The 27,609-nt window shown below is 43.3% G+C and overlaps 1 protein-coding gene across 2 annotated transcripts in view; it reads right to left on the bottom strand.

The window, feature by feature from the left end:
• The window catches only part of DYM (dymeclin), a 1,096,728-nt gene that overhangs the window by 737,466 nt on the left and 331,653 nt on the right, over positions 1 to 27,609 (bottom strand). For both annotated transcript variants that reach the window (XM_086960369.1, XM_086960370.1), the window contains exon 8: positions 19,709 to 19,851. In XM_086960369.1, the coding sequence (XP_086816495.1) occupies positions 19,709 to 19,851 (143 nt within the window). The remainder of the gene's footprint in view (positions 1 to 19,708; positions 19,852 to 27,609) is intronic.

Here is a 27,609-nt window from a genome sequence, read left to right on the forward strand (position 1 = left end):
AGGTGCACAAGGTAGGCTGATCACGCTAACAAGTTACATATATTCAGTTACAACGCAAACATGTTCCATATATATATATTTTAAAAAATATGAAAGGTGTCAGCGCTAGGTTGAAACAGGTGTAAAATACATATGTACAAGGTTGACCTCATGTGAGTTCTAGATGGTCGTAATGGTCACGAAATGGGTTGCGTTATTCGCGGAAGTGTCTTTGGAGGAGGAGAGTTTTAAGATCTGTTTTGAAGGTTCAGAAAGAGGTGGTGGTTTGGAGGGATAGGGGAAGTGAGTTCCAGATTCTGGTTGCATAACCAGAGAAAGATGGAGCCATAAATCTTTCCCTTTTGAAGGTAGGAGGTTTGAGTAATATGTTTTCCGCATTGCGTGAAGGTCTAGATCCTCCTGAGATTTTGAGTTTATTAGCCAGATAATTGACCTTGCTTCGATAGAAAGCCATGGAAGAGACAGCAGTATGGGTGGGAAATGGTCATTCCCTTTAGCCCCATATATGAAGCGTGCTGCTGAGTGGAGGATGGATTTTAGAGGGGAAAGGTGGGATTTGGGGAGGCCAGCAAGATGTGTTGCAGCACGGGGCACAGAGCTTTTGATCTTTCACCATCAAGTAACCACACAAAAACTACAACATATTTGCTAATGTGTGGTCCCTCACACACCCAATAATATTTACGACAAATTGCTTCCACTCTATCATTGTATCTAATTTATTTCTGATGAGTTTATGATTTTAATTGATAAAACTATAAATACACACATGCGACTGCTTTGAGTATTCAAATGTTGCTATTTTCTGCTTCTTTAGCCCAAGTTCAGACAATGGTTCCTTTAAATGAAAGATTAACCTGGATTAAGACGAGTGCTCGACCTTAAATTGCCGGTAGTCCTAGCACTGGTGTTACTTTCTGGCAGCATGTTCAGAGGAGGTGTCCATAGAAGTACATGGGGGATGATATACATGTTTTCACGGAATATAATACACGTATTGATGGCTACATTTTTAATGGAAAATCACAACATAGTTATTCATGTAACTAACTGTTCTTACGTATTTCATTATAATATCTACATATGAGAGCCTGTAAGTGAAAGTGATAGTGCATCATTTGCAGCGTGACATGGTTTAGAACACGCATACATTAGACCTATTATGCAAGTGGGTTGTGTGTATCCCCGCTTCTCATCATCTATTCATATTATCGGGATTAAAATGCTGTGCTTGAGAGTGGAGTCTGCTGGTGTGTTTTGTCTTGAAATGAAATGCTGTATTCGAGAGTGGAGTCTACTGGTGTGTTTTGTCTTGAATTTAAATGCTGTGCTTGAGAGTGGAGTCTGCTGGTGTGTTTTGTCTTGAATTGAAATGCTGTGCTTGAGAGTGGAGTCTGCTGTTGCGTTTTGTCTTGAATTGAAATGCTGTATTCGAGAGTGGAGTCTGTTGGTGTGTTTTGTCTTGAATTGAAATGCTGTGCTTGAGAGTGGAGTCTGCTGGTGTGTTTTGTCTTGAAGGGAAATGCTGTGCTTGAGATTGGAGTCTGCTGGTGTGTTTTGTCTTGAAGGGAAATGCTGTGCTTGAGATTGGAGTCTGCTGGTGTGTTTTGTCTAGGATTGAAATGTTGTATTCGAGAGAGGAGTTTGCTGGTGTGTTTGTCTTGAATTGAAATGCTGAGCTTGAGTTTGGAGTCCGCTGGTGTGTTTTGTCTAGGATTGAAATGTTGTATTCGAGAGAGGAGTTTGCTGGTGTGTTTGTCTTGAATTGAAATGCTGTGCTTGAGAGTGGCGTCTGCTGGTGTGTTTTGTTTTGAATTGAAATGCTGTATTCGAGAGCAGAGTCTGCTGGTGTGTTTTGTCTAGGATTGAAATGATTGAAATGTTGTATTCGAGAGAGGAGTTTGCTGGTGTGTTTTGTCTAGGATTGACATGCTGTACTTGAGAGTGGCGTCTGCTGGTGTGTTTTGTTTTGAATTGAAATGCTGTATTCGAGAGCGGAGTCTGCTGGTGTGTTTTGTCTAGGGTTGAAATGCTGTACTCGAAAGTGGAGTCTGCTGGTGTGTTTTGTCTAGGATTGAAATGCTGTACTTGAGAGTGGCGTCTGCTGGTGTGTTTTGTTTTGAATTGAAATGCTGTATTCGAGAGTGGAGTCTGCTGGTGTGTTTTGTCTTGAATTGAAATGCTGTGCTTGAGTTTGGAGTCTGCTGGTGTGTTTTGTCTAGGATTGAAATGTTGTATTCGAGATTGGAGACTGCTGGTGTGTTTTATTTTGAATTGAAATGCTGTATTCGAGAGCAGAGTCTGCTGGTGTGTTTTGTCTAGGATTGAAATGATTGAAATGTTGTATTCGAGAGAGGAGTTTGCTGGTGTGTTTTGGCTTGAATTGAAATGCTGTATTTGAGAGTGGAGTCCGCTGGTGTGTTTTGTCTTGAATTGAAATCCTGTATTCAAGAGTGGAGTCTGCTGGTGTGTTTTGTCTAGGGTTGAAATGCTGTACTCGAAAGTGGAGTCTGCTGGTGTGTTTTGTCTAGGATTGAAATGCTGTACTTGAGAGTGGCGTCTGCTGGTGTGTTTTGTTTTGAATTGAAATGCTGTATTCGAGAGTGGAGTCTGCTGGTGTGTTTTGTCTTGAATTGAAATGCTGTGCTTGAGTTTGGAGTCTGCTGGTGTGTTTGGTCTAGGATTGAAATGTTGTATTCGAGATTGGAGTCTGCTGGTGTGTTTTGTCTAGGATTGAAATGTTGTATTCGAGATTGGAGTCTGCTGGTGTGTTTTGTCTAGGATTGAAATGTTGTATTCGAGATTGGAGTCTGCTGGTGTGTTTTATCTTGAATTGAAATGCTGAGCTTGAGTTTGGAGTCTGCTGGTGTGTTTTGTCTAGGATTGAAATGTTGTATTCGAGAGAGGAGTTTGCTGGTGTGTTTGTCTTGAATTGAAATGCTGTGCTTGAGAGTGGCGTCTGCTGGTGTGTTTTGTTTTGAATTGAAATGCTGTATTCGAGAGCAGAGTCTGCTGGTGTGTTTTGTCTAGGATTGAAATGATTGAAATGTTGTATTCGAGAGAGGAGTTTGCTGGTGTGTTTTGTCTAGGATTGACATGCTGTACTTGAGAGTGGCGTCTGCTGGTGTGTTTTGTTTTGAATTGAAATGCTGTATTCGAGAGCGGAGTCTGCTGGTGTGTTTTGTCTTGAATTGAAATGCTGTATTTGAGAGTGGAGTCCGCTGGTGTGTTTTGTCTTGAATTGAAATGCTGTATTCAAGAGTGGAGTCTGCTGGTGTGTTTTGTCTTGAATTGAAATGCTGTACTCGAAAGTGGAGTCTGCTGGTGTGTTTTGTCTAGGATTGAAATGCTGTACTTGAGAGTGGCGTCTGCTGGTGTGTTTTGTTTTGAGTTGAAATGCTGTATTCGAGAGCGGAGTCTGCTGGTGTGTTTTGTCTTGAATTGAAATGCTGTATTCGAGAGTGGAGTCTGCTGGTGTGTTTTGTCTTGAATTTAAATGCTGTATTCGAGAGTGGAGTCTGCTGGTGTGTTTTATTTTGAATAGAAATGCTGTGCTTGAGAGTGGAGTCTGCTGGTGCGTTTTGTCTAGGATTGAAATGCTGTACTTGAGAGTGGAGTCTGCTGGTGTGTTTTGTCTTGAATTTAAATGCTGCGCTTGAAAGTGGAGTCTGCTTGTGTGTTTTGTATTGAATTGAAATGCTGTGCTTGAGATGGAGTCTGCTGCTCAGTTTTGTCTTGAATGGAAATGAAGCGCTTGAGATTGGAGTCTGCTGGTGCGTTTTGTCTTGAATTTAAATGCTGTATTCGAGAGTGGAGTCTGCTGGTGTGTTTTGTCTTGAATTGAAATGCTGTACTTTGGAGTGGAGTCTGCTGGTGTGTTTTGTCTTGAATTTAAATGCTGCGCTTGAAAGTGGAGTCTGCTTGTGTGTTTTGTATTGAATTGAAATGCTGTGCTTGAGATGGAGTCTGCTGCTCAGTTTTGTCTTGAATGGAAATGAAGCGCTTGAGATTGGAGTCTGGTGGTGTGTTTTGTCTTGAATTGAAATGCTGTGCTTGAGAGTGGAGTCTGCGGGTGTGTTTTGTCTAGGATTGAAATGCTGTACTTGAGAGTGGAGACTGCTGGTGTGTTTTATTTTGAATTGAAATGCTGTGCTTGAGAGTGGAGTCTACTGGTGCGTTTTGTCTAGGATTGAAATGGTGTACTTGAGAGTGAAGTCTGCTGGTGTGTTTTGCCTTGAATTTAAATGCTGTGCTTGAGAGTGGAGTCTGCCAGTGTGTTTTGTTTAGGATCGAAATGCTGTGCTTGAGAGTGGAGTCTGCTGGTGTGTTTTGTCTTGAATTGAAATGCTGTGCTTGAGAGTGGAGTCTGCTGGTGTGTTTTGTCTTGAATTGAAATGCTGTGCTTGAGAGTGGATTCTGCTGGTGCGTTTTGTCTGATTGAAATGCTGTACTTGAGTGGAATCTGCTTGTGTGATTTGTATTGAATTGAAATGCTGCGCTTGAGAGTGGAGTCTGCTGCTGTGTTTTGTCTTGAATTGAAATGCTGTGCTTGAGAGTGGAGTCTGCTGGTGTGTTTGGTCTTGAATTGAAATGCTGAATTCGAGAGCGGAGTCTGCTGGTGTGTTTTGTCTTGAATTGAAATGCTGAATTCGAGAGCGGAGTCTGCTGGTGTGTTTTGTCTTGAATTGAAGTGCTGTGCTTGAGAGTGGAGTCTGCTGCTGTGTTTTGTCTATGATTGAAATGCTGTGCTGTGCTTGAGTGGAGTCTGATGCTGTGTTTTGTCTTGAAGTGAAATGCTGTGCTTGAGAGTGGAGTCTGCTGGTGTGTTTTGTCTATGATTGAAATGCTGTACTTTGGAGTGGAGTCTGCTGGTGTGTTTCGTCTTGAATTGAAATGCTGTGCTTGAGAGTGGATACTGCTGGTGTGTTCTGTCTTGAATTGAAATGCTGTGCTTGAGAGTGGAGTCTGCTGGTGCGTTTTGTCTTGAATTTAAATGCTGTATTCGAGAGTGGAGTCTGCTGGTGTGTTTTGTCTTGAATTGAAATGCTGTGCTTGAGTGGAGTCTGATGCTGTGTTTTGTCTTGAAGTGAAATGCTGTGCTTGAGAGTGGAGTCTGCTGGTGTGTTTCGTCTTGAATTGAAATGCTGTGCTTGAGAGTGGATACTGCTGGTGTGTTCTGTCTTGAATTGAAATGCTGTACTTGAGAGTGGAGTTTGCTGGTATGTTTTGTATTGAATTGAAATGCTGTGCTTGAGAGTGGAGTTTGCTAGTATGTTTTGTATTGAATTGAAGTGCTGTGCTTGAGAGTGGAGTCTGCTGGTGCGTTTTGTTTCGAATTTAAATGCTGTATTCGAGAGTGGAGTCTGCTGGTGTGTTTTGTCTTGAATTGAAATGCTGTGCTTGAGAGTGGAGTTTGCTGGTATGTTTTGTATTGAATTGAAATGCTGTGCTTGAGAGTGGAGTTTGCTAGTATGTTTTGTATTGAATTGAAGTGCTGTGCTTGAGAGTGGAGTCTGCTGGTGCGTTTTGTCCAGGATTGAAATGCTGTACTTGAGATTGGTCTCTGCTGGTGTGTTTTATTTTGAATTGAAATGCTGTGCTGGAGAGTGGAGTCTGCTGGTGCGTTTTGTCTTGAATTTAAATGCTGTATTCGAGAGTGGAGTCTGCTGGTGTGTTTTGTCTTGAATTGAAATGCTGTACTTTGGAGTGGAGTCTGCTGGTGTGTTTTGTCTTGAATTGAAATGCTGTGCTTGAGTGGAGTCTGATGCTGTGTTTTGTCTTGAAGTGAAATGCTGTGCTTGAGAGTGGAGTCTGCTGGTGTGTTGTCTATGATTGAAATGCTGTACTTTGGAGTGGAGTCTGCTGGTGTGTTTGCGTCTTGAATTGAAATGCTGTGCTTGAGAGTGGAGTCTGCTGGTGTGTTTGCGTCTTGAATTGAAATGCTGTGCTTGAGAGTGGATACTGCTGGTGTGTTCTGTCTTGAATTGAAATGCTGTACTTGAGAGTGGAGTCTGCTGGTGCGTTTTGTTTCGAATTTAAATGCTGTATTCGAGAGTGGAGTCTGCTGGTGTGTTTTGTCTTGAATTGAAATGCTGTGCTTGAGAGTGGAGTTTGCTGGTATGTTTTGTATTGAATTGAAATGCTGTGCTTGAGAGTGGAGTCTGCTGGTGCGTTTTGTCCAGGATTGAAATGCTGTACTTGAGATTGGTCTCTGCTGGTGTGTTTTATTTTGAATTGAAATGCTGTGCTTGAGAGTGGAGTCTGCTGGTGCGTTTTGTCTAGGATTGAAATGCTGTACTTGAGAGTGGAGTCTGCTGGTGTGTTTTGTCTTGAATTTAAATGCTGCGCTTGAGAGTGGAGTCTGCTTGTGTGTTTTGTATTGAATTGAAATGCTGTGCTTGAGAGTGGAGTCTGCTGCTGTGTTTTGTCTTGAATGGAAATGCTGTGCTTGAGAGTGGAGTCTGCTGGTGTGTTTTGTCTTGAATTTAAATGCTGCGCTTGAGAGTGGAGTCTGCTTGTGTGTTTTGTATTGAATTGAAATGCTGTGCTTGAGAGTGGAGTCTGCTGGTGTGTTTTGTCTTGAATGGAAATGCTGTGCTTGAGAGTGGAGACTGCTGGGGTTTTATTGTGATCCAACCCACCGTGCAAGCTGCATTTGGTGAATCAAGCACAGTTGGTCAGTTAGAGTGCTTTCTAGGGCTTGTCTGGATGCAGCCCCTTGTGACTTTGTGAGCACCCAGTCAGTGCTGGTATGCAACCTTCTCTGGACGGGTGTAGTCTAGGGTGGTTTTAGTAGGGTTGATGTACTCTCTCATCATTGACATCACCCATGATATGTTCAACTAAAGTGTAAATAAGTAAATGTATCATCTAGTTCAAATGGTTCTTTATGAACTGCAGTGTTCACCCTGAAAGAGGTCTCAGGCGCTCAATATTCAGACTCCGAGGAAGGCTCTACCCATGTTATGTTATTCTACGTTAGGATACTATATTGTGGGTTTCAGATGTTCTGTTGGATGCGCGTGAGGGCGGTTGTGTTATGTTATGTTATGTTATGCTATTCCATTCTTTTAGAGCGCACGGCTACCCCAGGGGGTGTCCCGGCGCTTTGACAAAGAGGCCTGTAAACCCAGAAACACTAAGGCTAAAAAAAACGCTACCGTCTCAGGATTACACGGAGAAGAGCGTGGTCTTAAGCTCCTTCCTGAAGGCTAGGAGGCTGTTGGCTTTGCGGAGGGAGAGAGGGAGCTCATTCCAATGGCGAACCGCCACATATTGGAAAGACCGTCCTCCCATCCGAACGCGTTTGACAGCCGGCACCACCATTTTAGCCAAATCGGCTGACTGCAACATGCTCCGCGGCACATAGAAAGCGGTACGCTTTCTGATGTAATTAGGACCAACAGAGTAAAGGGCTTTGAACGCCAGCGTGAGGATTTTAAACATGATTCTTCTAGCAATAGGTAGCCAATGCAACCTATTTAGAAGCAATGAGGCACTGGCTCTCCTTGGCAAGCCAAATATGGCTCTGACCGCCGAGTTTTGAACAGTTTGCAGTCTAGCCAGTAGGTACTTGGGCAGACCTGCAAATAGCGCATTAGCGTAGTCTAACAGAGACCCTACTAGCGCCTGGACAACAGTCTTTCGATACTGCAGGGAAAGCAATGGAAGACATTTTCTGAGCATCTTGAGGATGCCAAAACATTTCCCTGATAACCCCATAATATGGGGTCAAAAAGAAAGGTCGTCATCAAACACAACTCCAAGATTTTTCACTTGGGAGGACGTCTTCTCCAGAGGGAACATGTCCTGGGGCCACCACGACTTCCAGCCGGGATCAGGGGCACAGCCAAAGAAAAGCAACTCAGACTTATCCGAGTTGCATTTCAGGCTGTGCCGCTGAAACCACGCAAAGACCGCACTCAGACAGTCTTTGATCCTGTCGCCGTCAAAAACCTCTCCTTTCCTTCAAGTAAACAGGAGCTGGGTGTCATCAGCGTAGGAAATGACCTGGGCCCCATAAGCCTCCGCTACCATCACCAGAGGGGCCATATAGATATTAAAGAGTGTGTGCGTTTGCATAGGTCTGAGAGCAGAGGTGCATGCTCTGTAGGTGCTTACATTGGGTGTTTGGTGGTACAAGCGAGAGAAGACAATATGGAAGGAAAGAGGGATTAGGAACAGTAGTGTGAGGGAGTGCGGTGAGGAATAGGTGGTCTGGGGAGGAACAGAATTTGGGGGGGGGGGTCGAGTGCTCCATCCGGCAGCCGCGAGGACATGGAAGCAGGCGCCTCCCTTCCTTTTCATCGTCAATGCTGGTTATTATGCGACATGAGGCCTTGGATTCGGGTGCACAAGATTGCTTATAGCAGATTAAACGGAGCTGGAGGAATTCAGATCTTTGCAACATTAGGCTTTATGGGGGATACAAAGGGTGTGTGCAGGGAGCAGTGTGAAGTCCTGAGGGCGCCAAGATGAGTTCTCTGGGACTGAGGTGAGGAAGGCACCTGGATGCTGCGCTGCACACTCTAGACTTCCGGTGAGATGCACTCGGATGAGGGGCGGAGCACAAGCCCCTAGAGCCCCTGCGGCGTTGGGGCCCCCCACCTTCTTCAGCCCTGAGTCTATGAATTTGTGTGAGATCTGGGAGTCCCAGAAGCATCTCAGGCTCCATCATTTGCAGGGTGCCACAGGGGGAGGGCCAGGAAAAGAGCGGGAGAGTAGTCTAGTGGGGCGAGAATGAGCGAGATTACACCTGGATGTCCAAGGGGTACTCTAGGAAAGGAAACATGCAAAAAGGAGTGCGTGGAGAGGATTAAAAACCTGTGTGCACTACTTCTTTTTAACCTGGGTCTAATAAGAGCTCCTAATCCATAATTATTTAACAAGGGCCTACTGAGAGTTCCAAATCCCTAATTCCCTCCAGGTTTTTCCTTTTCTTGGAGCGGGAAAGCATAGACCCCATCCGAGTGGCCAAGAGGAGGTTGTCATGGCCCTAACCATGCCATGCAGAGGCAGGGAGCCGCTGGAGTGTATGATCTTAATACGGTGGCCCCAGAGTTGGCCAAGCTAACGCTCAGCACCTTGTGATGCAGGCAGCCCTGGCCATATGCCAGGCAGAGGCCTAAGATGTTGGGCTCAGCGCTACATGAGACTTCTCTATGCTATGACTACCACTGTTGCTATAATCCTACCGCCTGCCCACTTACTCCCCACTTTAAATGTGACATTTGCATTTTAAATGTTTAGTCTCTTCTGCTTACTTGATGGAATAAAGATACCGCAGGCTTTGCAAGGGTGGCTTACACTGTGCAAAACCATTAGCACACAGACCAGGAGGAGAGAAGTACACAGTGTGTAACCAAGAGGCTGCTGTGTTACATTATGAAATGACACATTTAAAACAAACTAGCCCTGAACTGTCACGCACCACACAATCCGTGCACGCTTGAAGGCGATGTGTTGAAGGCGATGTTTCCACTGTATACATCTGCCCTGGCAGATCTCTATTTGCATACATTTAAAATGTAGACTTTTTCCTCAATGAATGAGGGACAAAGGGCCATTCAAAAAGCCCACAAACAGTTTAACCACAAGAAGGCGAGTCCGGGCATTAACAGTGCTCACCCCGGGCTTTTCAGCACAATATTCTCAAAGCAAAAATAACGAAGGGCAATTTATTTCAGTAAAATGTCTGCAATGGAGAACATCAGGCGTTAAAGACGGGAATGGAATGTTAAAATGTTGTCTTAACGATTTTCAAAATTGCCTTACTCAAACAGCGAAAGCAGTTTTAAATGGGCGGAATGAAATATGGCCACTTTCAGATGGCTCATGTGAAAGGGAAGCGGCGCAGAGGGGGTTCTGTAGTCGCCTGGGCGAACCCGAGCTGTAATTGTCCACCTTTGAAGGAGAGATGCACGCGCCTCTGCTGCCCCCAAGAGGACATTAGGAAGCACTGCCCAGAGTAATACAATTTTTTTAAAAAGTCAATAGACTAGGGTGGTGCCCTAAAACATAGTAAACTGTGGGGGCCCTGTTGGCAACACTTCGGAGGGCGGTGCCTCAACTATGACTGAATATCTGGGAACACGTTCACTCCCTTTTCGTAACAAAACAGACAGGCCTTGATCACTGGCCTTATGTAAGATGTCGGATTTATGTTACAGCGGTTTCGGAGTATTTTGGTATGTACATCACTGTCTGAAACTTTACAGGTCTTATTTATTAATTTTTGGTTGGCAAACAAAGATTTACCAGCAAAGAGAGTGCATTGTTTTATGCTTCCGGTTTATATCTCACGTGCCTTATTTCGTAAAAGCATCAGCTTTAGATTTACTTCAAGGGAGAGGTGTGGCGCAGCGGCCAGAGCGGCTGGCTGCCGAGTTCGATCCCCGGCGCCGGCTGCAGCTCAGCTCAGCATCGTGTGACTCTGGGCAACGGCTCACTTATAACCCCCAGCGCCTTGAAACATTTTCGCGCTTTACAAGTATGGATTTATTATTTATTTATTCACTTGAACATCATTTGCGGCTAGTCGTTTTTATAAAACCAGACCTACCGCTGCTGGACTAGGAATCACAGACAAACCTGGAAACAGGTTCACAACAGCCTCGCTGTGAAATTAAAGTAGAGAGCAAGTTTGCCAAGCCACCGAAGAAAATGAGGGAAAACGGTGACAACCAGCATGCCTCCAAGATCAGGGATTCAAACACTGATGCTAAACAGCCAGAGGGTTTACAGGAAGGTGCAAACGTGAATGAATCAAAGGGAGCTGCTATCCTGTACTCATTTGGTTTTAATACATGGATATTTGAGGGCTGCACACATCTCCCTTGGAACCGTCTATTAGAGCGCGGCTCAGTTATCAAAAGATGCAGCTGAGATTATGACGCTCACTCTGCCCATCTGCCTGGAGTGCAGCTACAATCTGCCCAACTACTGCTCAGTGTGCCGAGCTGGCATGGCTGGTCACTGATGCTGCAGGAGGGCGGCTGGATTGATTGTGCCAGGGGCGGCTCATTGCCCTACTTGACAGCTCGGAGGCCCAGGGCTTCTGCAAATTACCCCTTACCCGTGAGGATTAAATGCCCAGGGCTCAGACACTAATTATCCAATATGGAATGGGTACCATAGTGATGCCAAGCAAACGAGCCATGTACCACGCTGATTTTACTGCTGCGCCCATTACATAGCAAAACCTAAACTCAGTATCCATAAATTCAAAACACAGGTAAGCTATACATTTACCTAGACGAATGACTAGACTAATGTAGAGCCGTGAAGAACAAGGCAATCACACCACGAGGACAACACAAGAAGCAAGCATCAGAGGCAAGACTACATTTGTGTATTTATCATTCTACAAAAGCACCGTTTCAATGCCCAGATTACCAAGCAACACCAATGTATGGGGAGAGGATGTGGCCTTATGGCTAGAGCGGTCGACCTCGAAGCTGTGGAACCGGGTTCGAATCTCGGCAAGGAGGCTCAACATCCTGTGATTCTGGGCAAATCACTTAATCTCCCCGTGCCCTACAAAAATAAATGCGTCCGTCTGTAACGCAACTGGTGCTCATTAAAGCGCTCTGATACCTACGGGTCAAGTTCGCGCCATATAAAACTCAGGGGAAACAAATGTGTCTAAAGGCTTATCTCGAATAGTAAAGTAACTAAAATCCCCAGATTTAGGGCCTTATTACAAGGTCTGCCGTACTCGTGGTGGCGGTCCGACCACCACACAGTGCAGGCCTGCCCGCAATGTTCGGAGTGGTGGTCAGACCAGCATTAGACAGCTGGCTCCACCAGAATCAAGGATCCCACTGGACTGAATGTCTGCAACCGGCCTGAATATGCGGTGCCACCAAGCACATTACGAGCTCCCTTTTCACTGCCCTTTAAATGGCGGGGAGCTAGCCATGAAAAGGGTGGGGGGAGAGGCAACTAAGGGGGTCCAAACAGGGCCCCCTGCTGGATCTAGGCCTGGGGGTTCTACCTTTAGAATAAATATATAACATTAATTCACTTTATTATTTAACATTAATATATTGCTTACTCATTTTTGTCAAGTTTTATAAACTTTTAAACCTGTTCCTATCATTTACCAGAGGGAGATTTATGTCCAAATGGTTTACATAATATCTCAGTAGCGACAATCTATGGTCCAAACCAGGGTCAAGAGGGCGTTCCTCCGCCACACAAACCACTGGCTGCTGGCTGATAGAACAGCCCTCTGGCCCCCTACTTCTGGGAGGTCATTGGAACTTGATCCGTGACAGAGTGAAGTACGTACAGAGAGGGAAGCGCCGTAGCCCTTTTGGTGGTGGGGTGCTCTTGGTTGAGTGAGCCGAGTCCGGTGAACATTCAGCTCTGATTACGAGTTTGGCGGACGGGTTACTCCATCACAAACGCGACGGATATCCCGCCCACCGTATTAAGAGTTCCTTTATATCCAATGGAATATAATGGAACTCTTAATACAGCGGATGGGATATCCGTCACGTTTGTGATGGAGTAAGCCGTCCGCCAAACTCGTAATCAGGCTCTTCGTGTCGTCTACCCGGACGAGAGAGGAGCTATCCCTTTACTCATCCTCTGACAGACCGTACGCTGGAACACATTGTATGCTTTGAGGCCGCGTGATATTCCCCACAGTTTGTGGGACCGTGATTGGGATTATGTCCCTTTCAGACCAAACCCCTTTCACCCCTGAATTGTGATGTGGAGGGACCGATCAGAGTAGACTCCTGAAATAGGAGTTCAATGAATACCTACTCAAAGATAAGGTTCTTAAAGAAGCACTGCAGACCGTGATCAAAGAGTACTTGCGCTATAAGGGCACTTTAATTTAATTGCGGGTTTATATAGCGCTAGGATCGACTCCCGGAGGAGTATCTCCGCGCTTCGACCGCTGGGGAACCCGTCCTGGCTCACCCTGAGAGATGGTCCCTAATGGGTATCTCTAAGGTGCGACCAAGCATCCCCGGCGGTCTGGGGGGGCCGTTGTGGAGATGAGGCAAGCTAATGCCCAGAGTTGCCGAGTGTGATCCCTGGTTAGAGTAGGCACCGAGGCGAGAATTATTGAGCCCGCTGACCCTGGTCCATGACCCAGCCACGTCGGGAATCGAACCCTGGTCCCGGGCCGTCCTCTGCTTACGGGTCTGCCGCCTCTAACCAGTGAGCCACACCACTCCACTAGATTGCACTATGGCAATACTCTGGGGTTCAATGAAAGCCGTACTCCCCAGGTCCTGCAGAATATAAAGCACTAGGATAGCTGAGAATGCAAGCTGGTTCTGCAAGTCAATTTAGGGAAACTTGAAGAGAACCATAAGTAATACTCTCTCAAAAGAAATAGCACCGGATAATCCACTACCAGGGCCAACTCAGACCTCTAGATATCAACAAAGCTGAATACTTTCTAGCCAAATGCCAACAAAAATATTGTGAAGGGAGTAATAAGGGATGGAACCTGCTAGCATTCAAACAGCGGATAAAGTGTATACAATCCCACATTCTAGCCATCAGAACCCCAGACGGCACCCTTAGAATGGATGAGTGATGTAAGCGAGAAGAGTTTGCAGAATTCTTCCAGGCCTAAGAATAAGCTGGAGGCTATGATAAATTCAAGGTTTCTCACTTTTGCCCCAGGTTCCTGTGGTTAGGTTGCTATAGGCTGGTAGTATTTCCATTCTCCACAGGTTAAGATCTTTCATTTGGACAACTTAAGTTTAACACAATTCTTTGGCATCATCTGGTCAACAGGTTTGGAGGAATTGGTCTAGTTCAGAGCAATCTAGATGCTTTGGGGTTTCCAGCTTTAGAATGATCTGAGTTCTGTCAGTCTAGTTGTAAGATGTAATGTGGTAGGTTGAGGCCACTAATGAAGTCTGGTAGTGGGGCTGTGGTAGGTTTGGAAGAGGAGTGGTGAGATCAAGGCTTGAGGAGAGCAGGTGCTGGAAGAAAGACATGATACTGGATCTGTCGAAGAGAGGGAAGGAGACGGAGACTTGGATGGTTCTATTTAAGCCAAGCCAAGTGTCCATGGTCTCAGTAGGGAGGAGTACTGGTGGACTGTGTCAGACACGGCACATAGGTTTAATAGTGTAGTACCTCCTTTTCTGTACCCGGTAGAAATGAGATCTTCTTGGATCTATAGACTATAATATTCACTGGGAAGACAAATCCGACTCAGCCCAAAAATCATGGCAGTATTTCTGGAGGACCTAATACACAACTCCACCTCTCCGAGTGAGAGATCCTAGAAGCACCGCCAAGAACTCCCCTTTAGAGGGGCACTCAAGATCTATCTTTTTGCCTTGGCTTAGGACGATGTAGCAATGTGACTTCTAGATGTCTCTGGAGCCAGGCCACTCTGAGTAGCTGAGCACGTTACTCATTTCTTTTTCATTCATTCATTCACCGATAACAGAAACATTATTTTACACCTTATCCAGCCGAAAAGCGTTAATTAGTTGTTACAAATCCAGTACGCTTTAATGGGCCTGACTGCTGATGTATTCCATTCCACATACCATGGCCAAAAACAGCATCAGACAACCTTAAGATCCGATAAACAAATGCAGAAGTATAACAAATGTTGACCGAAAAGCACTGGCGGAAGAGACCAGGGTGAAACAATGACCTCAAGAGGGATGCAAATCAAGTACACTGAATTGAAATAACCCAGTGGCATCTGCCTTCAATGAACTAGCCTTACTAGTTAAGAAAATAAACAAATCAGCATCATTGTTGTTCAAAGACCTAAATGATGAAAGGAAATTAAATAGGATGCTGGAATATAAATGGCGATAATACCAGCCCTGCCCAGCGCACTTTAAGTTCTAATACAAAAAAGACTGATCGTGTGACCTCTTCTAAAACCAATAAAAATATTTCCAATAGATAATAAAGTATTCTTAGAAGTGTATGCTTTTCTCCTAAGTCGTACACCAACTTCTAGAACAATGAACTAGAGGAAAAAAAACTTTAGTATGCCAGGTGCACAGCTGTGTTAAAGTATAAACTATAATCTGATTTAAACATTGACTCAAAAGTGAACAAATACTTGACATTTGGACCGAAAGTCCATGCTTATCTCAATGCAAGCAAATAACGCAAGGTCATATTTAGTGGATGACTCAATTTGTATTAGACAAACATACAAAATATACACTAATTAGAAAACATGTCATGAGATAAGAAATATTCACAAAATTGTTTTTAGTTGCATACAGTATGTCAAAAGTACTGAACATTTAGTTATGCCCCCAGGGAATATATGGCACAAGGATGTTGGGTAAGTAGATAGGGTTACAGGGGGGGAGAGCAAGATAAAATCTCTGTGGAGAATAAGCACGGGTGTTTGAATAACTTCAGAGCTTTTATCTAGCAAGGGGCATTTTGAAGCTGAGCAGGATTATCTACAGCACAACTTTTCATCCAACAGGATATTCGAACCGGAGGAGAACAATTGGGTAATTCATCATCATCAAAATACTTCATTTCAGTCAAATGACCATAGAAGTGCAAAACCAATAAATGCATACAGTATATAAAACTAGCCACCATTTTAAGTGCACATTCCCTTTGCCAATATATTATTATTATTTGAGCTTTATATAGCGCGAACAATGACCCTTGTGGGTATCCGAGCGCTTTACAATTATTTAAAGATCAGAGACAATAAAGCAATAATAACAATAATATCATATTCGAGAAAATTACAGGATAAAGTAGTACAGTACGATTACTGCTCTTAATTGTTCAGCGAGCAGAGGCAAATAAACGGATAAAAACAATTATATCAGTGTTCACAAAAATACAGGATAAGGCAGTATTCAGAAAAGGAAGGGCACGATATAATGTCAGGAGAGATGAGTCGAAAAAAATCAATTAGCTAGCGAGCAGTCGTCTGGCCAAACTGGAAGGTCATGATCAGCCTCTTGCCCCCATCACCATGGAAATGTGTCAGGAGACTGTATTTGTTAGGTTTCACACTATATATGTCTCTTAAGGGGCAATAAACTCGAAACAACACCAACCCTCCAAAATCCTAAAATCTGGACTTAAGGGGTTCACCAAGTTGGATGTCTAGTCCACGAATATCTAGGGATAACTTAATCTTGGGACTCGTGATTGTTTGAAATAAACATATGGTTCAAAGCAGTTTTGTACAGATGGAAAATGTCTACTCAAGGAGTGTGAGTCTCTTGGAGTACATCGAGATTAAAAAGAATAAAAAGTAGTTTATGGTCAACTCACTTAGTTGGACAGTACTCTTCATAGCCCATGGTCAAGCGGAGGTAATTCTAAATCCTTGTTTTCTAAAACATGTCCCTGCCCCTCAGTAAATACTTCTTTGTTTCAGCCAAGGCCATAAAGACATATAATACATTCAGATAAAAATATAAAACGACATTTTCAATTTTCCTTGGTAAAATAAGATAAAATCCTATTTGTTTAAAAACTCAGTTAGAAAAGGGCAAGGTCTTCAGACCATTTGCAAAGAGTTTTCAAAGGTGCAATTACAGATTAAAAAGGTCCCATTGGTCTCCTCACTCCTCTGCCAAAACGTCCTGCCCAATAGAGAACCTTTACACTATTAAAGCAGGTAGGCACCACACACTGACCTGGACCTTCCTCAAAGGGCACAGCAATTTGGCTTAGGTGTGAGTACCAAAGTCCCAAGAATAACTTGCGCAAGCTAAGATCAAGTTAGTTAAATTACTCAGTTAAAAGACCGGATCTTTCAACCATTTTCAGAAAATTTCTTATAGTGCACTTATAATTTAATAGCAGAAAGTCCAATAAGACTCCTCTCCTCTGCCCAAAATTCCTGCCCCATGCTATTAAAACAAGCGAGCATGGACTACAACTAGCCTGGGCCTTCCCCAAAAAGCGCATCGGTTTGGCTTAGGTGTGAATACTAAAGGCCCAAGAGTGACTTGCATGGGCACCACCCAGAAAACAGGAATCTTGAGACAGCAAATACAATCAATTGTTGGGTATAATATTTCAGAAGCCTAAATGCTTCTGCGCCGTGAGAGGTCCCCAGATTTCTACACAGTTCCATCAGCCATCTTGATCTAAATTTTCTGTAAGCTGGGCAGAAGAAAAATACATGAATTTCGGATTCCTCAGCTTTCCCACAGGCCAGGCACCCTGCGGGAAACAGTGCCTCCCCATTTATTAGTAAAAGAGAGCAAAAGGAGTGACCCATGCCTAAATTGTACTTACAGTTTCCCGTCTAGGGCTGGCTGAGCTTCATCTAGGAGAGACTCAGTTATAGTAATCTTTAATTTCAATGAAAGATACTGTTAGAGAGCCTAGTGCGGAGTTCCCCTGAAGGAGAGCATGTTTTCCCCCCTTTAACTCCTAACAAGTTCATTGCTAGGTGTTGCAGGACATGATACTGTGGGATCGCTCCACATGCTCATTTTCCCAATGCTCTGGAGTGTGCCCCGAATGTGTGTAAATCAGGGTAATTTCCCTGCCCCGGGGAGAGTCTTTTAACTCAGACCAATATGAAATCAGTAACTGAGTAGCCCAAAGGCATCACCAAAAAGTTAGAGGTCTAAGTCCGATTTCTTCTGCAATCGGTCTAACGTCCAAATCAAGTCTGAGTGGAACAAGTGGGGTGCTCGGGGGGAGGGGGGAGACCAACGAACTGCCTAATAAAATTACTTTCAATGTTATATATACTTTTCATTGGGCGGTGCCCCCAGAGTTCCGCCCCAACTTGGTAATTAGAAGTATATCTGTCCACCTGCAAACAACTGAGGAGCAACACACACGAAAATGCAATTTTCCAAATAGCAAAGTAATTTAGAGACCTTAAAACTCCTATGTAGTTAAGATACTACAGTAATGCCACAGAAAGACATTGTCATTAGAAACCAGCAATTCAGAGTCTAGAATTCTCTTGGACTTCTCACCTAGGGCAGACAAAGGTCATCGCTCCAAGAGTCACAGCTACTAAACAGACGATTATGAGTATTATTACCAGGCAAATTAAGAGTTTACGGAGTGCACCTGAAAGGGGCATAGGTGCACTCCACTGAACAAAGCAGCTTCACGAAACTACCAGATAATTAAAAGTCCACATAACCAATTTAGTTGTGGCGTAGGATGAAGCACAAGCCACAAAGACGCAGCTTTCAACACCTGATAACTAACAGTCTATGAAGCCCACCTAGAAGTAGCAAAGGAATAACCCATAGGAAGAGTCTGCTTCAAAACCTCCAAGTAGTAAATAATTGTTTAACTCAAGGGTTTCCCTGTAGACACTGAGGATGACCAGTGACAGGTTGGATTACAGAGCGGGTCGTGGGGATCTCTCATTTTGAGGCGGGCATATGGTCTACTTGATATCTGATGTCTAGGTGTAAGGCAAACTACTGATGAACAACATCACTGAAGCACATTTAAAACAACTGGGTGTTGACAAGGGTTTGATATTAAGGGTGCCAAATGCAGCACAGCGGTCTGGATGGGTGAGGAGGTCAGGTTCTGTCTTGCCAGTGATCTGTGGAGTACAGTCAACCACTTAGATGGTTTCATCATCAGTGTTGCCTATATCCGGACCTGTAGTTCTGAAAATTAACGCTCTTCTTTATTTTCATGTTTAGTTGGAAGGTGAAAAGCTTCCTGGAAGTTCTTGCTCTAAAGAAGGAGGTGCGAGAACTTGTAACAGTTAACAAGATTTTCCATGACGAAGTTGTCTCCCGTAGAGGGAGACAACTTCTGTCCCGTCCCGTCATGAGAATGTCAGGAAAGATGCCTCTAATGAGCAACGCATTTACAATGTTGCGCTGATGACTGAGAGTTTTCCCAGTAATGGACGTTATTATAGGCGATATTATCTTAGCATGATATGAACTTTAGAGAATTGATTATATTGAAAGAACCTCTATGGTCTGGATGTCAAAGAATGTTCACATGGCTGTACTGTAGCGAGGTACGGCAGGAGTTTCTGTGTCATTGATGTGTTTTCAGATTGTCAATTTTCTACTTGAAGAAGTGCCTTACAAGGTTTAATAAGGGGTTCGGCAAAGGGTTTATTGTGCATTTGAGGATTTTGAAGAGCGTTTTGCTTTGGCTGGGGTGGAGCTCTGGATGCATGTAGTGCAATAGGGTGCTGTGGCTCAATGATGTGTCTTCTATAAATAGGGCAAAGTATACTCAAGGTCTTCCTTCATATTTCATCTTTATGTCTTTTCTCGCATGCAAGCATCACCTGTCAGTACACAAATTCTTGGGAGTCCCTTTTCTTACTCAAAGTTTACTAAATACTATGTCAAATGAAAAGTCTTCAAATAACTTTTTCTTAACTTTTTTTTTCAAATATCGAATTGAAAATCAAACTAATACAACTATTGTATCATTCAATTCATTGTAGGAGCATCTGTTGCATGGTTCTTCTAGGGAGCCAGTTGGTGGCCTCGGGCAACCCTGATCTGGCAAAGTGTCCAGTAAACATAATATGATTCACCAATCATAGCAGCCAAGATGAGAGCTGGCTGTAATAGATTCGAACCCCAATATTACCATGCTGAGGTCAGACAGTATACACCTTTGAAATAAATAAAAACTGTGGCGCAAAAAGGAATAAAGCAAAACAGATCCTTTCCACCTAGTATAACCTAAGGAAGAGGCCACAATTATGTTATGATGCTGCAAGCACTCATCCTCAGACAGGCACACTCACTTGCTACTCCAGATGCCAATCCGTACAGAAGCCCTCCTCCATCGGGTTGCTGCTGGAAGATGTGAGAGCCGGGAGGAGGGCTCTTCTCCTGCCTGATGAAGTTATACAGCAAAGTCTTCACAAGTCGACTGGTGTAAGGAAGACTGCAATGAAGAGATGTAGATTACACATACAGGCCAGAAACCACAGTGCTATCTGCATTCATATGTCTGAAACATGTTGTTTCAATTTAGGCACAGAACCAAAGTCTCATGTTCACCATACAACATAATCGCATTGCTTCAAACGCATCGGTCATGACGTGGCTAAAGAACATGAGTTCACTTATTCTCAGTAACGGCAAAATATCAACACAAGAACTAAAAACCATATCTACAAACATATTACACTGAAATTAAGGAGTACTTTAAATCCTGATGAAGTTTTCAATTAGAAAGATGAACTGATGCAATACGAGAAGGTGTATACTCAACAAACTCCAAGAAAAGCTTGGAATCCTTCACTCATGCCACGATTATGAGAGGAGACACATGAAGACACAGAAGCAACATTAGACTTGAAAGAAGGGCGAGTTCACCACCCAAGCCAAGATACTAAGTGTAATACTTTAGGCAGTGCACTGTGGCATGCGGGGAGAAAAGGTAATACTGCTTACGGCAGAAGCAGTATGAGCAATATGAGAATGGCACTAAAACTAACTCAAAGTATTGTGCATATGGTATTTCCTCATATTTTACGTCATCCACACATTCTTCAATACTACACGCGTATCGTCTTCCGCCGTCTGCCTCTAGTTGTGTTCCCTTCGATGCCTACCATTTCAACTTACGTTCTTTTGATTTCTGTTGACCCTTTTTGTGTATCCATGGGCCTGCCCATCCCTATGTTTCTTCCACTTCTCTGTTCCCGCTTGCATTCTTCGTTGTACTTCCTAGAATTCCCCACCCTCCCTTTGTTTAATCTCGCTTCTGATAGTTTTCACCATTGGCTCTACATATTGCAGTGCACACCTTGCATCTCCCACTGTCGCTTTTGCTCACTTCTACTCTCATCTGTTCCTCTACACTACATATTTTATGCAGCCCATACGCAGCCATCTTTGAATATTTGAATTTTGTTTTGCTTAGTTGGTACAGCGCCTTCACAAAAGAGCCGAATGGATTTCATAAAATAAGTGGGATTGAGCGTGCCAACAGCACTCTCCGTCTACCTCTGTGGCCCTTCTCTTGAGAGCTCCGAATGATGCTGAGCTCACGGGTGCAACCCTGATCTGCGAAGTGGACCTCTGCTCTGTAATGTGAGGCAATATTCCGCCATCTTTGGCTTTTTATCCACAACCAAGCAGCTTTTCGGGAACGAGCTCTTTAATTGATCACATTGTAGGTCTGCTCTAAAAAGATAGAGCGCACTGAAGCAGCGACAAAGGACATTGAGGCACTTTGCATCCCCGGTCTCAGCCCAACCAAGATCGCCATATCTCCGGTGCAGCGACTCCTGCGTCGCGTAAATAAAAAACACTATTTTGAGGCAATGGCCCAGGACGGTCATGTTTAGAAAATGATGAGTAAGGTTTGCAGTTCACCCTACATAGGATGTGTGTAACTGAGCTTTCGCCCTACAAATAAGTGCCAACATTGAACATTAAAGTACTCCATAAAAATACTGTGCAAAAAATATTTTACATTGGGAATTGCACTTTGCATCCGGAGGCCGCTGTAATTTATTTGAAAGCTATAATTTTACAAACTTTTGACAGGAAGATCCGTATGCAAGTGGCATCAGAGAGAGTGACATCACAGCGCATGACATAACAGCATGTGACATCACAGGAAGTGACTTCAGATCTTAAGCCCTCACATATATGTTTAGCAGGTGTATCATGAGTACATTTGAGCACATTTCGGGTATACTTGCAAACCCTCCTGATTTAGGCAGAAGATTCACACTTTTGTACGCTACACATAAAATAATGTTGCCTTTTGTCAGTGTAAACTTACTCTACCAATAGTGCTTTAAAAGAAAAAATAGTGATATTTAAATTATTACAAGGCCTCCTCAGAGGTGGTATGCGCTATATAAATGCCGTTTATTTTGTGCTAATACTGGTAAAGATCAACACATCTGAGGTTCTTTTAGTGCATGCACATCTCCTTAAACAGAGCATGAACAAAGGGAAAAGCTGCCTCTCTTAAGCATGTGTGAAGCGCTAACAAGGTGTGAGCCTTTGTTTCCCCTCTGCTGCAATTGCTTCTAGGTGTGAGGCTCCTGACTGCTGCCAGCCAGGAGACTCGAACAAAAGGAGGTCTGATGACCCCTCTGATTCAGCCTGTGTTATGGGCCCAGCAGAAGTCAGAAATAAGTCCCCGCCTGCACGTTGTTGCAGATCGAAAGCAGATAACAGCGTGCAGGCGCTGCTGAGGCTGTCCCGGTGTTTGGAAATGACACCGGCACAAATTCTGCATCTTATTCAGTGGGGCCCAACTTCTTGGCAGGGTGGACGGCGTAAACTCTGTGAAAAAACTGAGTGGACGCCGTCCACCCGTGTGTACCTCCAACCAGGGCACAAGTCCTAAAAAAAGAAGTGGGGTGACGCTGACGTCATGACAGGAAGTGACGTCACAAAAGGTGGCTTGCACAATCAGACTCATTGCCTCCCGTCGTTCACCCCTTAGATGCGATTACATCAGAGAAGCCAGCGCGTGAGCAGCGTTATGAATGGGCTCAGATCTCGCCCCAGAGAGGCCAAAGAGAGAATGTGTGACTCCAGTTATCAAGCTCCCGGTAAAATAAGTCGGAGATGCCGTCCACTCGCGTGGTACCCCGATTCGAGCCCTGCCTCCAACTCATGCCCTGCTCACTTGTATAAAATGTATGTGGTTGAAAGGTACATATAATATTTATCGCCACTGGTCGAGAGCAAAGGGAGGGCGGGCAAGTCGAGGAGAATGTTGTGGCCAATTCCGCTAGCAAAGTCCAGTGACAACATCTGTAAACACTCCTCACAAGCGTCTGTTACAACGTATACGAGAAGTGCAGCAAAACTGACCTTGAACTTCAACAGTGCATGCCTTACTCTTGCTTCTCGTACAAGGAATGGTAAGTGTCAAATACACTGAGAAATGTATTCCCTAGCTGGGCGCAATGAGGTTTTTTTTCACTTGTGTAGCTTTTATCACATATGCCAGCAGGTTTTTGGTCTGCAAATGGCTAGCACATAGTTCTTTTAGGGCACACGTTTGTTTCTTAAGGGTGGCAGCTAGGTGTACATTTCTTTGGATGGAATTCTAAATTTTGGTTTAATAGCTTTGGGAGTACTGAGGGAAAAGATTTTCATGCACCCGGAGATATCAAGACATGAGCATATTTTTGCCTCTCAGAGCTCCGATTCCTCCAGATATGGTAAGTTTGTGATTCTGGTAATTGAAGATGCACAAATGTAATCCCTTTCAGCTCTTCCCCACATAACCACCATACTCAAACATAAATATACATCATTGCCCTGTGTATATAAGCATTTATCTGGATAATATATGTGTACCTAGATATGTGTATTCCTTTGCATAAATTTGTATAATAATCATGTTTATAAATATGTAAATATTAGTTAGTTATGCTTAACAAATGAACATATTACATTTGGTTATGTTATTCTGTGTTTAACGTATACACATCACTGCATAAATAAGTACCTTTTTTGCATTACTATTCATCTACAATTGCTTCACTATTGAATTAAATAAAAATATATAATAAAACAAATAATTAGCTTGAAGTATAGCAACACTTGAAAGTCTGAGGTCATTAAATCCAACTTAAATCTAGATATATTCCCTTCCTTATACTTATATACCTTCCATGTACTTATGTATCTTTATATTTGTTACTTGGCTCCTAATTCAGCATCACCAATGCACTACCCTATATCTCACCCTATACCTATCTCAATATATCCTCTACCTCCACTCTGACTCATCCCAAACCTCATTCTACTACTCTCTCCAATGCACTACCTATTTCTCACCCTATATCTCTCTCAATATACCATATTCTACTACTATGATCCCCAAAATAACCCTTTCCCTTCTCTATCCCTTCTTGCATCATCCCAAACCTCTTTTACTATTCAGATCTCCCAAACAAGCCTTCCCTCCAACTCTTACCCCCCTCCCCTCTACTCATCCCAAACCTCATCCTGCTGCTACCATCTCTAAATAAAGACTTTCTAGACACTTCGCTCTTCTATCCCCCCATTATCCTTTTCAGTCCAACTAACAGACTCACATGTCCATTGCTCTAATTAATGTCATATTTCCCTATAATAATTCACCAATAATCCTGTTTGGGATCTGGAGTAGCCTGCTAATCTCCGAAAAGCGCTATGACGCATCATCAGGGGTAGCAAGTGACATATATATATATATATATATACATATATATATATATATAGATATATATAGTTATTACCTACTGGCGGTCGCCAGTAGGTATATATAGTTAGGACCAAGTTATCATAGGAAATTCCGAACATTCTATTGGGGATAACTTTGGCGCCGATTGAGGGATCTGCCTGTAATTTCCCTTAAATTTGCCTCGTTGCACTCCGCTCCTTCCCTGAAAGTTTCGGGGGGATTCGTCAAGCGGGGGCCGAGAAAAAAGGGGGGTCCCAAAACGTGGTTTCCCCATGTTAATTTCCATAGGGACATTCTGACAAGGCTACAGCTCGAACGGCTGAACGGAATTACACCAGATTTGGCAAAATGGTAGGGACTGGTATGCAGCAGTGCCTTTTGTATGTTTGGTGAAAATCCCTCCAGTAGTTCTTGAGAAAATTGAATTTGAAATTTTTCAAATGGCATTTTCTATGGGACCTTTAACACGGCTACAGCCCGAACGGCTGAACGGAATTACACCAAACTTGGCAAAATGGTAGGGACAGGTATGCAGTAGTGCCTTTTCTATATTTGGGGAAAATCCCTCCAGTAGTTGTTCAGAAAATTGAATTTGAGCAAATTATATATCTATATGTGCTCAACATTCTATTGGGAATAACTTTGGCGCCGATTGAGGAATCTGTGTGTAATTTTCCAGAATTTTGGCCAGCTCCGCTCCGCTCCTTCCCTGAAAATTTCGGGGGAATTAGTCAAGCGGTGGCCGAAAGAGGGGTCCCAAAACGTGTTTTCCCCATGTTAATTTCCATAGGGACCTTTAGACACGGCTACAGCCCGAACGGCTGAATGGAATTACACCAAACTTGGCAAAATGGTAGGGCCTGGTATGCAGATGTGCCTTTTCTATATTTGGTGAAAATCCCTCCAGTAGTTGTTGAGAAAATTGAATTTGAGCAAATTATATATCTATATGCGCTCACCGTAGTGCACCGTACGCGTACGGTACGCCTACCGTACGTGTACGTGCACGTACCCTTACTTGCGCGAGCGAGTTTCTGATTGGCTGGCAGTCGACTGTCAACATTCTAAACTGTCCAAACCAGGAAGTGTTGGCCACCATCTTGTTTTTCAGGAGAACTGAGGCACAAGAGAGCCCAAAACAAGAGTGGAAAACACGAAAAGGGGGCAGGGTAGAGACCCCCCAACCTTCTAGCCCTTCTCAGGGGTCCCAAAAGGACCTCCAAGGGCAAAAAAAAATTCAAAAAAATCGTGGGGTACGCGCACCGTACGCGTACGTTACTCGTACCGTGCGCGTACCCCGTGATTTCCACTCTTGTTTTGTGCTCTCTTGTGCCTCACTTCTCCTGAGAAACAAGATGGCTGCTCAGGTGGTCCCAGAAGGATAATAACATATATAAACGTTATCCGCTAATAGAATTAGCATTTACAAAACCTTTGAAATTTATTTAAAAAAAATATAGGTTTCACGCCTGATATAGTTAGGAATTAGCATTTTAAAAACCTTGCAAATTCACTTAAAAAACCGTAGGTTTCAGGCCTTATATAGTTAGGAATTAGCATTTAAAAAACCTTGCAAATTCACTTAAAAAAACAGATTTCAGGCCTTATATAGTTAGGAATTAGCATTTTAAAAACCTTGCAAATTCACTTAAAAAATATAGGTTTCAGGCCTTATATAGTTAGGCATTAGCATTTAAAAAACCATTGAAATTGCTCCTATATAGTTAGTTGTACTAACTATATTTCGCGCACCCTCAATCCACTGCTGATGATGTCACATATTACATCATTCATGACATGGTCAGTGACATCACTGATTACATCACTGATGACATCTCAAATGACATCACTGATGACATCACTGATGACATCTCATTTGACATCACTGATCACATCACTGATGATATCATTCATGTGATAATACGATGCACCTCCTCACACTCTAATATAACCTTTGATACACCCAGTGTTAAATACAGACTACCATTCTTGAAACCATTGACACACCAATACCAGTTACTACATACGCACTCACTGATTCCTAGGTCTACACACACATTCACTCATTCACCCATAGAATCACTCATACATACAGTCACTCATCAATACAACACTATCATATACACTCATACACCTATACAGACACTCACACACTGCCACTCATCCATGGAGTTACTCACACACCTAGTCAGTCATTCAAAGAATCAATCACACTTCCATTTCCTTAACTATACAGTTATACACACAACACCTTACTTATTCAAACATATACTAACACATACTTACTCTATTATACAATCACTGATACAAGTACACAATGATCCATACAGCCACTAGCACATTCACTGGCTCTCACGTATAGTCATTTATGTATGCCAACTCTCACATGCACTGTGTTTTACATATATACTTACTTGGACATGTAGCACTGAGATAGCCATTCACTCACCAACACACCCATGCACACAGTCAACCACCCATATAGCTGTTTCCACATGCACTCTTGAACTCATACACCTAGTGAATCAACTGCTCACACATCTATGCACAGAGTCACACACCTCCCAGCCACCCACACACACACTCAGTCTCCCATTCAAATACTTGGGCAACCAATCAATAACCCATATAGCCACTCATATAGCTACTGATCAACGCATGCAGCAGCTTACACAACAACTCACTCATACACTCAGTCACAACCCTACTAAATCCTTCATCCAGACAATTATACATCCACTCATTCTTCATATGTAAAATATATTTAAACTTTACAGAAACACACAGTCACTGGATGATGTCATCAGTGATGTCATCAGTGATGTCAAATAAGATGTCATCAGTGATGTCATCAGTGATGTCACTGACCATGTCATGAATGATGTAATATGTGACATCAGCAGTGGATTGCGGGTGCGCGAAATATAGTTAGTACAACTAACTATATAGGAGCAATTTCAATGGTTTTTAAAATGCTAATTCCTAACTATATAAGGCCTGAAACCTATGGTTTTTGAAGTATATATATATATATATATATATATATATATATATATATATATATATATTACCTACTGGCGGTCGCCAGTAGGTATATATAGTTAGGATTTTTTCTCTATGGGATTTTTGAAAATTCTATGTCTAATAACTTTGGCGTTTGTGGACGGAATTGGCTGAAATATTCAGGAAAATGGAACATTTTGTTTCTGAGCAGCCCCTGAGAATTTGGGGGGGTTTCATCAAGGGGGGGCCGAGAAAAAGGGGGGTCCCAAAACGCTTTTTTCCCATGTTAATTTCCATAGGGCAGTTGGCCTCACTTTTAGCTCGAACGGCTGAATGGATTTGCACGAAACTTGGCAAAATTGTAGGGACTGTTAGCCCGATGTGCCTTTGCTAGGTCTCAATATATTTGCTCCAGTGGATTTTGAGTAATTTAGGTTAAAAAAAAGATATATATCTGGGCGGAGCCTAACCACACATCTGATCTGATTG

The sequence above is a fragment of the Lissotriton vulgaris genome, chromosome 3_1 (genome assembly GCF_964263255.1).
Source record: "Lissotriton vulgaris chromosome 3_1, aLisVul1.2, whole genome shotgun sequence".
Taxonomy (NCBI): domain Eukaryota; kingdom Metazoa; phylum Chordata; class Amphibia; order Caudata; family Salamandridae; genus Lissotriton; species Lissotriton vulgaris.